The 13855-nt window shown below is 39.8% G+C and overlaps 1 protein-coding gene across 1 annotated transcript in view; it reads right to left on the bottom strand.

The window, feature by feature from the left end:
* The window catches only part of MYO3B (myosin IIIB), a 583926-nt gene that overhangs the window by 207575 nt on the left and 362496 nt on the right, over positions 1-13855 (bottom strand). Inside the window, exons 23-24 of the mRNA XM_077447966.1 lie at positions 3360-3439; positions 2180-2257 (exon numbers count right to left, since the gene is read on the bottom strand). Coding sequence (XP_077304092.1) covers positions 2180-2257; positions 3360-3439 — 158 coding nt within the window. The remainder of the gene's footprint in view (positions 1-2179; positions 2258-3359; positions 3440-13855) is intronic.

Genomic DNA, 13855 nt, shown 5'->3' with positions numbered 1-13855 from the left:
AAAAAAAACTGCCCGCATTCTCCACCAACTGTGAGGGGGTTCGCTCGGTAGCGGGTGTGTGTGACCCCCTGGATGGGTTCACAACACAAAGTCAGGCACAGCAGACAGCGGTGTAGGTGCAAAAAACAAAAGATCCGGTTTATTTAGGCTACATGCAGTGATACATATAACAGCCAAACAAAATAAAACAAGAAAATAAATCCTGGTCAGCTTGACCTCTAACTACACACGTAGACTCCCTGTCTAACAACTGGGTGCAGCCTTGTGCTGCCCCAGTCCCTGTCTCTATTGTAGGGGTTTGCCACACAGGCGTTAACTCACCGCACAGAACATATCTCAGACTCCCCAGTCTATACACACAAAACTGGTTCCAGGATGGAGCATCTCCCTATGCATGCTGGGGTTTTTTGTAGAGGCCTTAATGAGCCCACTTACTACAGCTGGGCTCATTAACTCTTCCCCTCTAATTGTAAAAGTCTGCATAAAGCCTGAATCTAGGACACACATATTTCCCATCCTGAATACAACCAGGTGATTTTACCTGCGTGCTGCCACACATAGTTTAATGTATTTTGTTATTATATTGAATACATTGTTTATTTATCGCTTCATTTGTGTTTTTTTATTAGATTACATATTTGTTTTTTTATTCATTTTTTCTCATATCTGATTTATCTGTCATGTAAATTATTTACCTATATAGGTAACATGACATGGTTGCCATTTTAACCTTAAACTATTAATTATCCTATATTTTAAATAGATTTTTAAATTATTATTTTTATTTGATATTTACTCTTAATTTTTTTTATCGTTTTTTAATCTATTGGATCTACGTCTATGTTTAGATTATAATTTTTAAATATCTCCATCTTTACTAGAAGTTGTTGGTTCGGCTCTGTCAAGCGGAAATAACATATTTTTGTCCGAGGGAGCCAGGCGTCTTAACACCGTTAATCTAATTAGTCCGGGATAAAGTCTCTCTCCCTTCTATCACTATATAGCGTTCTGAGCTCTGTAACTGGCACCACAGATTGCTGTTATCTAGATAACCAACAAAATGGCCTCGTCTGTTGAATACAGCAGGCCACAAGAAAATGGCTGCGTTAGTTGAACATAGCGGACAACAAAAAAATGGCCATAATTACATTTCCGGTTTCACTATTGATAAGGAAGTCCACAACAGGGGAGTCCCCTGATGAAGTCATGTGGATGATGTAACGCGTAGGGAGTGGCCGGAAGTGGATATTGTTCGTAATACCGGAAGTAACGTGAGAACAGCACGAAAACGCCACATTGTTATTTTCCTTGCTTTTTAATCTAAACATTTCAAATTCCAAACAGTGCAATCTGCTTTTATTTAATAAATGTATTGAGTGTTGTTACATACTACACTATCGGAGGTATATTTTCATCATCATTGGAGTGTGCAGATGTGGATGCGGCAGTTCTGTGCAGCTTTATTTATTAAAGGAACGGAGGGCGCCCTTGTGGCGGACATCGGTATAGGAGAAAAAGGCTATCCATAGCAATGTTATGCTGACACTACAAGGAGTGAAGGTGAGAGTTCTGTGAGCGCATTGTTGGATTGCACACCTTATTCTCTTATTTTAAAAGGTCTTGCGGGAGCTTATTATATATGGGAGCAGTTTATGTGGGATTATCATTTTGGGGATTATTCCGTCTAAAGACGTTATGTATAAGAAGATATAATAATATATACGGACTTATGGGCTTATTTATATATTATTTGGTGTCTTTTGACATTTCCCAATTTTTTTCTTAATTTTTACCTACTCGTATGTATTTTGGACTATTTTTTTTTCTGGATTTAATATTTGCACATTTATTATTGGTATTTGGTATTTTATTCTTTTAGGTTAGGTGCTTCACACACCATTGCACAAGATCATTTTTGTTGACTTATCATTTTTACATGTTTATATTGCTTTTGAATTGATTCATAAAATTTGAGGAAAAGAAGTAAAAATTGGAGTGGTTACCAAAAGCAATCAGGAAGGTTTTACCTTTCATTTTATGAAAAACTAACATGATTACTTATTATTCATGTTAAAAACGTTTTTAATTTTGAGTTTAAATGTAATAATGAACTAAATAATAAAATATAAGTTTGTTTTAAGCATTTGATATTAGCCATGCTAGGTGGATGTAACCTTACCCTAAAATACGAAGCCACTGTTTGCCTTTTCATATTTGTTGTCTCCTCTGGATGTCTCATCATTTCCATAGTGTCCACCTAAAATCAAAAATATATATTTAAAGGAAGTGCTCACATAACATAATTAGGTTTTGTTTACCTGATTTAATAATCATAAAATATATAATAGGTCAATCTATCTCTAGTCTTTAGATTACAAAGCTTCCTGATTTAAAATGTCTACAAAAGTACAATAGATAACTATTATAAAAATAGGACTTTAATAAATGTGTAACACCCACTACAGGAGCTTTAACAGTCTTATACAAGGTGTAAAAATGTATTTCTAATTAAGCTACAGCTAGACATACTGTACATAAGTATCTGGCATCTTCTATATTGCCATACAGCTTGGATTTGCCATCATCACCTCTTTAAATAAGCGTTTTTCACAGCACCTAATTTGCATGACATGTGAGTGTGGCCAGCTCTCAATTTTTGAGTCTGGTTCAGGAGTGAATTCAGACAAAAATTCGGACCAGAATCACACCTGAATTGGTGAACAGAAACGCACTTGACTCCAGACTGGAAACCACGGTCACACATACAGGTGCATCTCAAAAAATTTGAATATCATCAAATTTTTTTTTCTTTTTTCAGTAATTCAAGAAGTGTGTTACTGGCTGGATCACCAGGTGAAATAAAGGGGGAAAAAAACTAAAAAGAAAACAAATGCAGCCAACACATTTAAGGATTAGTAAACTGCAATATATTACATTTCGTTTTTTGGGTTTAATGACTTTGTCCATTCACTGTTGACCATCCCGGCATTTTTAACTTTTCGCTCTGTTAATCTGATTGGTCATCAAGTTGTTTACATCCACCCACAGCAGACTTTTCCCCTCCACCTCCTTTCCATCTTGCCCCAGTGTATTTCTTTCCCTTCCTTATTTTTCTATGCTCACTCTCTTTTATGCTTGCTTGTTACTACATTGCAGCAACAATATCCCAGTCTGTTTTTTGATTGTTGGTGAGAGGACTACAAAAGGGGATCTTTATAATGCTAGTTTGACATTTTTTTGCCTTAGTCTCTGTATTCGCACCCTTTTTTCTAATGGAATTGTGTTTGCTGCTCAATACCTCTAAAAATGCTTTAAAGTATGTATGAAACATAAAAGATAGTGTTATCTATTATACTGACCTTAATACGCCCAGCATTTAATTGAGGTGGTAGGGATCTCGAGGCTGCTGTTACTCGTGCTCTAGACTGAGCTAAGTTACCTGCAGAACAAACGAAGGATAATTTTTTTTTATTAATTAATATTGGCCTGATAAATTTTGCAGCATCAGTCTCTGCGGCCTCAGGAGCTTGCAATCTAAAGTCTCCACTGAAGTTACTCATATAAAAACAAACACATTAATGATCATTCTGTATAAAAGTCAATTAGCCAACTTGTTCCAATGAGAAAAGTGTTAAAAGTTGCATTTCTTCATTTCCATAGAAACCAATCAACTTCCAATTGTCATTTTACAGTTCTAAAGTTTGAAAATAAATTGAGGAATCTGATTGGCTACCAAGGACAAAGAACAAAAAGACTTTAGTACAGTTTTCATACTACAGGCCCATCACACAGATTTTTGCAAACTCTAATGCAAAAATGATCCACTCAATAGAATTTCTTTTTATAGGTTACTAAATAGAGTTGGGCTGAACACTCCCCCAGTTTGATTCACGCCAGAACTCTCAAACATCGCATAAGTTTGGACCCAAACCCAATTGAAGTCAGTGGGACCCGAATTTGAAAAATCAAAAGTCCCCATTTTGAAGGCTCATATGCAAGTTATTGGCCATAAAAAGGGTATGGGGGTCCGGGTACTGCCCTGAGGGACACATATCAGAGCAACAACATTTTTTTTAAAAGATCGTTATTACAGGAGCAGTGATTTTAATAATGCTTAAAGTGAAAAAATAAAAATGAAAAATCCCTTTAAATATAGTGACTGGGGGTCCCCTTAGTCTGCCTGTAAAGTGGGGCGTGTATAAAACCTGCTGCAGCAAAACTGACATTTATGAAGCAAAATAAAATTACATTTAAATTGCTGAAAATACAATACCAGTTCCAGCAACAAAGAAATGTAAAAAAAAATGCTCAGGAAGGAGGCCTTTGCCCCCCCTGCCCAAAGCACCCCCCCATGTTGAGGGCATGGTATGGTTCAAGAGGGCTGGGGCCGCTTGCTTGTCCCCCCCTTTCCTGACCTGCTGGGCTGCATGCTCGGATAAGGGTCTGTTATAAATTTTGGGTGGATCCCACACCGTTTTAAAAAAAAAATTTAGTGTGGGGTTCCCTTTAAAATCCATACCAGACCCTAAGGGCCTGGTTTGGATTGGGGGGACCCCTAACTGTTTAATTAAAAAAATTATATTGACGGCAATGTTTTTTTTTTCATTTGGCTTAACAAATAGCTTTTCACTGTGCCCTGATTAGGCAAAGCTATGCTTGGCTCGAACTGTTCACCCAGCTCTATTACTAAAATACAAAACAAACATACAGTGATTGGTTAGGAAAAGTTCTGCAGTTGTAATCCACAGTATATGCATACCTCCCAGTGGTCCCAGATTTGGTGGGACCATCCAGAGAATTGAATTAAATACTGGCATCCTGCGAATGCATGCTGAATCCCAGAGCCCAGCGCCAGAACAAGTTCTGGCACTTGGCTCCAATAAATAGCCCAGTAGAGGCGAAAGGCTGTTCCTGTTTTCCCTTTTGTATCTCTCCTGTAGCTGTACTTGTCACAGGTGGCTACAGAACAAGCAACATTTGTTTATGCCAGGGAGGGGCGGGTGCTATAGGCCAGTGTGAGAGTAGGACTATAAACCAATCACAGTCAATCATAGTCCTGCAGTCCTACTTGCCATGTCGGCCTTTAGCACCCACCCTCTCCCAAGCATAAACAAACAGTGCTTCCTCTGTAGCTGCCTGTGACAAGCACAGCTACAGCGGAGTTAAAAAAAAGGGACAACAGGAAGAGTATTTCACCCCTACCAGGCTATTTATTGGAGCAAGTCCTGGGACTTGTTCTGGGCTCTGGGATTCATGCACTGTGTGCGCTGCTTGCAGTGGCAGGACAGCTGTGGTGCTGCCTCATTCAATTGAAAAGGTCATATTCAGTGGCAGTAGTGCCCACTAAATGTGGCATGCGATTTCAATTTTGCAGCAGCCAAGAAGCAAACCACCATGGCCGCGGCATGTGTACAGCCCTCAGTGTCTGCATCTACTTGTTTGGGTGAGCAATTGGGGGTCAGTGAAACTGCAGTTCCACCACTTGAATGATCTCTTAGAGAGTTTTATTAGCAAACAAATTTTAATGGGAAATTCTTCATATTGATAAATATCAACTTACCCTTCAGGCTACCCATATATTATTGCTGCATTAGCTAGCAACGTGTGATGAGATTTTTTTAAAGCCAGTAATAATTTATCTTCAAATTGTATGAATATATACAATAAAACTCTTGCACAATCAAAAAATAATAAATAAACCTGCTAGCTTGTATACCTGTATCTCAGCTCCCACCTGCACTATCAAGTGTTCCGCACACCTATAATCATAAAAAATTACAATCATATAAAGCTGCACTTCCCCAAGTCTCAAGAATTACATAGTTACACAGTTTGTCTGGTTGAAAAAAGACACTAGTCCACCTAGCTCAACCCAGAGTTAAACACAGTTGTGTGCTGGATGCAGGAGAATTTCTGTTGATTGGAGTTTATGTTAACAGTGATGCAATTCTTGAGAATTAGAAAATTGCTGCATTAAATGATTGCAATTAAGTCTAAAATCCTTCAAAACACTATATCACCAGTTGTGACATTCATTTATTGAACTTAAAGGTATATAGATCACCTTAAGAACCCTCCAGCCAAGATTTTATTATTATTATTATTATACAGGATTTATATAGTGCCAACAGTTTGCGCAGTGCTTTACAACATTAGGGCAGACAGTACAGTTACAATACAATTCAATACAGGAGGAATCAGAGTCCTGCTCATTGAAGTTTACAATCTAAGAGGGAGGATCAAGTGTTACAAAAGGGGATGAACTGTGAGGGATGAACTGATGAAGAAAATGAAAGTACAGTTATTAGGTGGAGAAAGGATAGGCTTCTCTGAAGAGAAAAGTTTTCAGGGATCGTCTAAAAGTGGATAGAGTTGGAGATAGTGAGACAAATTGGAGTAGGGAATTCCAGAGGATGGGAGAGACTCGGGAGAGGTCATGGAGGCAAGTTTGGAAGGGGTGATATCTATGTTCAAGAAATCTGCTAGAGCACTCTGGGACCTTTGAATTACCGAGTGCTCTACTGGGAAAGTCTACTCTTTCTACATCCAATCAGACACCTCTGATCAGAAAGGATGCCCATCATAGTTATGGGCCAATAGTGAAGCACAGGAAGTGGAAGGGGTGGGCCTAAGCGTAACTTCAGAAGATAAAGTTGATATCTCCATAAGAGTGTGCCCTGGATTTTGTAGCTCTTGAAATGTTATAGCAAATATCTAAAGGTACATTTAGGCACCTTTCAATGCCTTTTTTGTCTATCATCATATTAGCAGTTTAATAATAACAATGATATCATAGAAGGTTTATATTACACGCTTCCCTAAAACAGAAGACAGTCACAATTAGAGTTGCTGAAACCCCAGAAGCACTGCAAAGTCTTAATCTTCCCTCTTAGTGTAGAAGCTGGTGGAGGCAATCCCATGCAAAATTTTAGCTGATGTGCTAAGGATGACAAGAATGTAAATTTAAATCACATCACAAATATGGAGAACTTTAAACATTTAGATCAATGAGTATTCATGGACTGAACTAAAATGTTTAAATGAATCTGGAGTTCTCCTTTAAATAAAGCTCTGTGTTTGTGTTGTCTTCCACCATTTACTCCACCCCAAGCAGTATCATGAATCTCCTGGTGAAATAACTATTTACAGATATATGAGTGACCTTACCCTGCAGAGGAAGTGTTATGCCAAATTCATCTGTTAGATATCCAAGTATATTCTAAAGTTTGTAAGAAGTTTAACATAAGATGTCCAAATGTTTTCCCTGGCTATAGCTTCAGAGGCTACACTGTGATTAATAGCATTGTGAGAAGCCTTTGAAGCAGGATTGGTGACATCAAAGTCCTAATTCTTGGGTGGCAGGATTTTTATAATGAATAGGAAGCACTTTAACACGTTTCAAACGGATTTAAAACATGAATAAACAATAGAATTATGCAGATGTACTGCACACCTTGCCATAACAGACCTTAGATTAGATATGAATTTATTTAAATTAAGTATGTTAACACTCTGCGATGTGGAATATTTAGACGTATGCAAAGTACCGTAAAATTAGTGCCTAATTGTATGAGTTATATAAGAGCTGTTGCAAATAGGAAGTAAAGTTGGAAAAAAATTAAAACGATTACGTTTGACCTATTGTTATTCTACTATAGTTGTATTCATGTTGAAAAAATTCAAAGAAAACCTAAATGAAGCCGTTACCAATGTATCCTAAAGGGAAAATTAGATAAAGCTCAAGAAAAGGGATTCAAGTTGTTGACCCATTGGTACAGATGCCCCTCGACTTTGCACTGGATAAACCCAGCACTCCAGGATACCTGCTGGTTTTACTACTAGACTACTGGTGCTCAGTAGTTACATTGATGAAACATGGCCTATACCTATAGTGAGGGGTGAAGCTCACTAAGGTGAATACAGACCTTGATAGGTCTAATGATCTGGTAACAAGATATATTTTTCTTGATTTCCAATGGGGAGCACCGGTTGTTGCACATAATAGGAACCAGAGGAGACTATGCACAATTTTGTTTATCACCTTATGGACTTTACTTGTTTTCTGGACACTTAATTTTTTGGATTTTTCTATCTAGTACAAAATAAATGTTTTTCATTTTTTAAATGTTTTTGTTTATTTGTATTTTATGTTGTATGATCATTTGAATCTCATAAGTTTTTATCATATATTGATACTAAATAGTTCCTTTTGAGAAGGCACATGCACCAATTAAAAGTTTGACAGCGCAACACGTTCTTAATATATATATATATATATATATATATATATATATATATATATATATATATATATATATATATATACAGTGCCTTGAAAAAGTATACCCCTTGCATTTTTCCACATTTGGTCATGTTACAATCAAAAACGTAAATATATTTTATTGGGATTTTTTTTGGTAGATCAACACAAAGTGCCACATAATTGTGAAGTGGGAGGAAAATGATAAATGGTTTTCACATTTTTTTTACAAATATATGTGAAAAGTGTGGTGTGCATTTGTATTCAGCCCCCCTGAGTCAATACTTTGTAGAACCACCTTTCACTGCAATTACAGCTGCAAGTCTTTTTGAAAATGTCTCTACCAGCTTTGCACATCTAGACAATGCTATTTTTAATTCAATCTTATTTTATTGAGATAGAAAATTGAGATAGAGATATTGTACAGTAGACATATATGTCATTCAATATCACATAAACAGAAATATACATCCTTGCAACACTGGTGCCATACCTTCTCATGGTTTAGATAATTTGTGAGCTTCAATTGATTTAGTATGGTATATAAGCCTGTATACCTACAGTGTCTAACCTGGCTTATTAAGGGTATGTGAACACCACTATCTACTCAACGAGGGGCGCCCACTCATTACAAGTAGTCTAGGGCTTTTGTTGCTGTGCTGAACACGTTTTCTTTGAGGGGGAAGCTCTTTGTGTGCCACCGTTCTGGTCTGATGAGACTAGAGATTGTGATTTAGGTGATCGTGCAACACTGCACCATTTAAAGGGATAGGAGAAAAACAGAGAGAGTGGGGATAGGCGGTCAAGGTAGCAAGGAATGTAGAAATTGAGAGAGAGACATTCCACTCTGGCTACACAGGTACATTGGTGGAATCCTCTGTGGCCCATAGAATAAATTTGAAATATAGACCACGATGTCCGGGTCTTGGAGAATTGCTCCTCTTTACCTGTTTCCTGCGACAACATTTGTTCCAAGCTATTGATTTGGTCCACTTCAATTGCCCAATCCCCCAGGGAAGGCATGGTCGTCGACTTCCAATGTCTGGGCAGAACCGTTCTAGCAGCCACCAGAAAGTGATGCAAAACTTCTTTTTTGACGGATTTTAGAGGTCCAGGGAGCAAAAATAGCAGAACTACCTCAGCAGAGGATGTGATTGAGGTAGCCATGAGTCTGCAGTACAATTTGAGGATCTTTTGCCAGAACCTCCGCACAAGGGGGCATTCCCACCAAATGTGAAGTAAGGTTCCCTTGGATGACAAAAGAAACCAGTTTATCCAGTGCAAAGTCGAGGGGCATCTGTACCAAATGGGTCAACAACTAGAATCCTTTTTTTTGAGCTTTGGAGGCTAAGGATATTTTGTGAGTCAGAATGAAGCACTTTTGCCAGTCTACAGGTGAAATGGAGTGACCCAAATCTTCCTTCCAGGCCTGTTTATATGGGGGGGAGGTCAGGATTATAAACCATATGTATGAGAGAGTATAGTTGAGAGACCACATCTGTCAGTCTGTTAAGTCAGTATGTATATCAGGCAGGGATGGGAAGGTGTGACTGAAGGACATCACCTGTTGCCTCTGCAGAGGGAACGTCATGAATCAGAGAAGAGTCTGAATGCAGGACTTGGGCAAGTCATCTGTGGTTCTCCTTACACCAAGGTCCAAAACTCACTCCCTGTAGGGCTGGTGGAAAAGCCGGAGTCCCAACAGTGGGGTCATGGGTCCTTTCAAAGAAGATAGGGTCTTGGAGGAATTAATTTGGGTCCAAATTTGTATGGTTTGTTGGGTGAGATCGTTCAGGGGTATCCCTGTTTTCAGGAATTCGGTAGGTGTCCACGGTAAGGCACGGCAATCTACTGAATTTAGATGGCTCTCTATTTGTACCCATAATTTGGTGGAGGAATGATGGAACCAGTCAAGTATACGTGTGAGTACTGCTGCTCTAAAGTATATAGAGGCATGCGGAGCTCCAGCTCCGCCACAAATCTTGGGGAGCGAGAGAGTCTCGTAGCATATCCGAGGACGAACCACTCCACAGATAAAGGAGGAGAATAGTTGGCGGAGCTTCTTAAAGAACCACGAGGGTATGGAAATGGGAATTGTCTGGAACAAATTGAGAAACCGAGGGAGGATGTCCATTTTTAGGACATTCACCCTGCCTAGCCACGATAGGCATTTCTCTGTGTAGTTTGAGAGATCCGTCTTGGTTCTAAACAGGAGGGGAGCATAGTTCAGAGAGAATAATTGGGATCCTTCTGTGGGTATTTGGATTCCGAGGTAGTGGATGGAGGGGGAACCTGTTTTAAACAGATACTTACTGGAGACTTGGCGGACCATCTCCTGGGACAGTGAGATGTTTAGGATTTCTGATTTAGTATGGTTCACTTTGAAATTGCTCAGCTTCCCAAACCTTGTGAATTCCCACATTATATGTGGTAAGGATAAATGGGGTTAGGTTACAAATATTAACAGGTCATCCGCAAACAGAGCCAGTTTGGAATGAGTGGGGCCTATTGATACACCTGAGATGTTAGGGTTATTGTGCAAGGCAATTACCAGGTGTTCCATGACAAGGACATAGAGAAGGGGAGATAGAGGGCAGCCTTGTTGTGTCCTGTTATCGATGGAAAATGTAGGTGACAATGAACCATTCACCCGAATTCTAGCAGGAGTAAAGGGACATAATTCAGGATAGGCCCAGACCTATCTGCTTCAGAGACATCTGGAGGAATTGCCAGTCAACCCGATCGAATGCTTTTTCCGCATTGGCCGTCAAAAGGCATAGAGGGACATCATGGGTGCAGGCATAGTCGGTAAGAAGCAGGGTTTTCAGGGTGTCGTCGCTTGCCTCGCGACCCACCTGCTCCAGGTGGACAATGATATTTTTGCCCATTCATCTTTGCAAAATAGCTCAAGCTCTGACAGATTGGATGGAAAGCGCCTGTGACCAGCAATTTTAAAGTCGTGCCACAGATTCTCAATTTTATGTAGGTCTGGACTTGCCTGGGCCATTCTAACATGTAAATATGTTTTGATCTAAACCATTCCATTGTAGCTCTGGCTGTATGGTTAGGGTTGTTGTCCTGCTGGAAGGTAAACCTGCGCCCCAGTCTCAAGTCTTTTGCAGACTCAAACATATTTTCTTCTAAGATTCCCCTGTATTTGGCTCCATCCATCTTCCTATCAACTCTGACCAGCTTCCCTGTCCCTGCTGAAGAAAAGCATCCCCACAACATGATGCTGCCACCACCACGTTTCACGGTGGGGATGGTGTATTCAGGGTGATGTGCAGTGTTAGTTTTCCAACACACATAGCCAAACAGTTTCAGTCTCATCTTGCTTGAATACCTTATTCCACATGTTTGCTGTGTCCCCTACATGGCTTCTCGCAAATGGGACTTCTTATTGCATTCTTTCATCAATGGCTTTCTTCTTGCCACTCTTCCATAAAGGCCAGATTTGTGGAGTGCGTGACTAATAGTTGTCCTGTGGACATATTCTCCCCCCTAAGCTGTGGATCTCTACAGCTCCTCCACAGTTACCATGGGCCTCTTGGCTGCTTCACCTTTTTACTTGTCTCATGCTTGGGCCCACTAGGTAACTGCGCTATCTTAGACCACTACCGCAAACAAAATGGATAATATGTTACCACCAGACACAACTTAGTATGCGCCTTCACTAAATACAGGTTGGGCAGTTGACGGTCGGGGATGATTCCTGGCCACAGATATTATAAGCATGGCTACATTGGGGCTTCTCTCCAATACGCTCTATATATGATACATGGCCAGTAAGCCTGAACTGTTGATTGTATTTTGTACTTCATTCTGTACCCCGAATGTGACCTATGCTCCGTGTCTTTGTTGGTTATGCTGACTGTATTGTATTCCTTTACGAAAATAAAAGAATAAAAAAAAAAACACACAGGATGTCGCTCACACATGCATACTTACCGCAATCACCCTATGAATAGCTTCCAGGTATCCAAGCCTAAAAGGCAAGGTATGGGGTAAACAGGCGCCAAGCAATACTTGTCCCAATCAGGGCTGATTGTATGCTAATAGCACCATCCGTTCCTCTAATGCCTTGTATAATGCCGCATAAATATGGTTCTCAGGCTAATGATACATATTGGGAAATTACCAACATATGTTGTATGAAGGATATTGGGGCTGCAATTAAGGAACCCAAAAAGCTGCCAGCCATCTCTGAAAAGTCTCAGAAGACTTCCTGTTATAGGGTGACAATTCTCTGTCCTTATTTTACAGTTTTTTTTCCAGCACAGTCACCCTTTGGTTTTCAATGTAAATCACAATTGGCTTTTTCAACACATTACAAAGGAATGGTGCACTGTGTTTCTACCATTAGGAGGCCCACCGTAAGCAATAGCTTGCAGCCATCACTGGAAGGGACAATCATTATTATATGTAGCTCTTGTACTTGACCACTAATCCATTGCGATTTGGCCAGCCCCCTATTTATCCCCCGCCCCCCCTCCCCATCTCTCCCACCTACAGCAGCAACCTTAGGTAAAGAAACTGTGGAAATAGGATCTATATATGCCTATACTTTCCCACGGCTTTTAAAAATGACTTTATAGGCCCAGTTATGCAAAACATAAGCTTTGTACTTGCATGAGAACAATATGGCACATCTACTGTATGAAATATTTCTCTGCAGGAAGATTAAAATGTGTATATATTGTGAACATGCCCCTCCAATATATAGTATATTCAATTCAAATCCATTTTATTTAGAAGCGTTTTTCAAATTCTTTAATGCAAATTAGTTAGAGAGCTACCAGATGCACTGCATCCTTTATTTACGGTCAGGTCAGACATATATTATTGCTACAAACTGCTCATACAGTTATTTGTAGATAGGGACATAATTGCTATTGTCACTGGCGATTCGTGGCAATGAAGTGAATTTTTCGCAGGTACAGGTCAAACTCATTAGATGACTGCATTAGCATTCACTGCTACAAATTGCTCTCCTTCAGTGATTTTTATCCATAGAGGGGAATGCACAGCAACTGTCACTGAGAAAAACACAATACAAACTGAACTGAACTGAGTTACAAGTTGCCATAAAATTTGTGCAATTAAAATGATACATGATGATTTTGTTTGTGAGAAATCACTTAAAGCGGAGTTCCACCCAAAAATGGAACTTCCACTTTAAGTGATGGTGACCCCCTGACGTGCCACATTTGGAATGTCATTTTTTTTGAGGGGGGGGGGAGTGGATACCCTCTTTTTAGAGGCACCCAGCTCCCACTTTCTCCCGGGGTTCCGCGGCACTGAAAGGGAGATCACCTCTCCCCCTCCCTCCCTGCAATCCTCTGGGACACGCCACATGTCCCAGAACATTGCCCGGCCATTCACAGCATGCAACTCGGCTCGCGCATGTGCAGTGAGTGTCAGGCAGTGAGTGTCAGAATCGTTTGTAGAGAATTCCGATCATAAAAAGTGCCACGCATGCTCAGATCAAATTACGAGACCAAAGCTATTGGCTACTAGCCTCAACTTAGTCCCGCCGTAACGAACGAACCTCATCACGTTCGGAACGATCGGATTTACCGAAAACTTTGTCCGACC

The sequence above is a fragment of the Lithobates pipiens genome, unplaced genomic scaffold, assembly GCF_037356315.1.
Source record: "Lithobates pipiens isolate NorthernLeopardFrog02 unplaced genomic scaffold, aLitPip1_a1.2 Scaffold_22, whole genome shotgun sequence".
Lineage (NCBI taxonomy): Eukaryota > Metazoa > Chordata > Amphibia > Anura > Ranidae > Lithobates > Lithobates pipiens.
The sequence above is the reverse complement of the archived record's forward strand: the minus strand, read 5'-3'. Positions and strand labels throughout refer to the sequence as shown.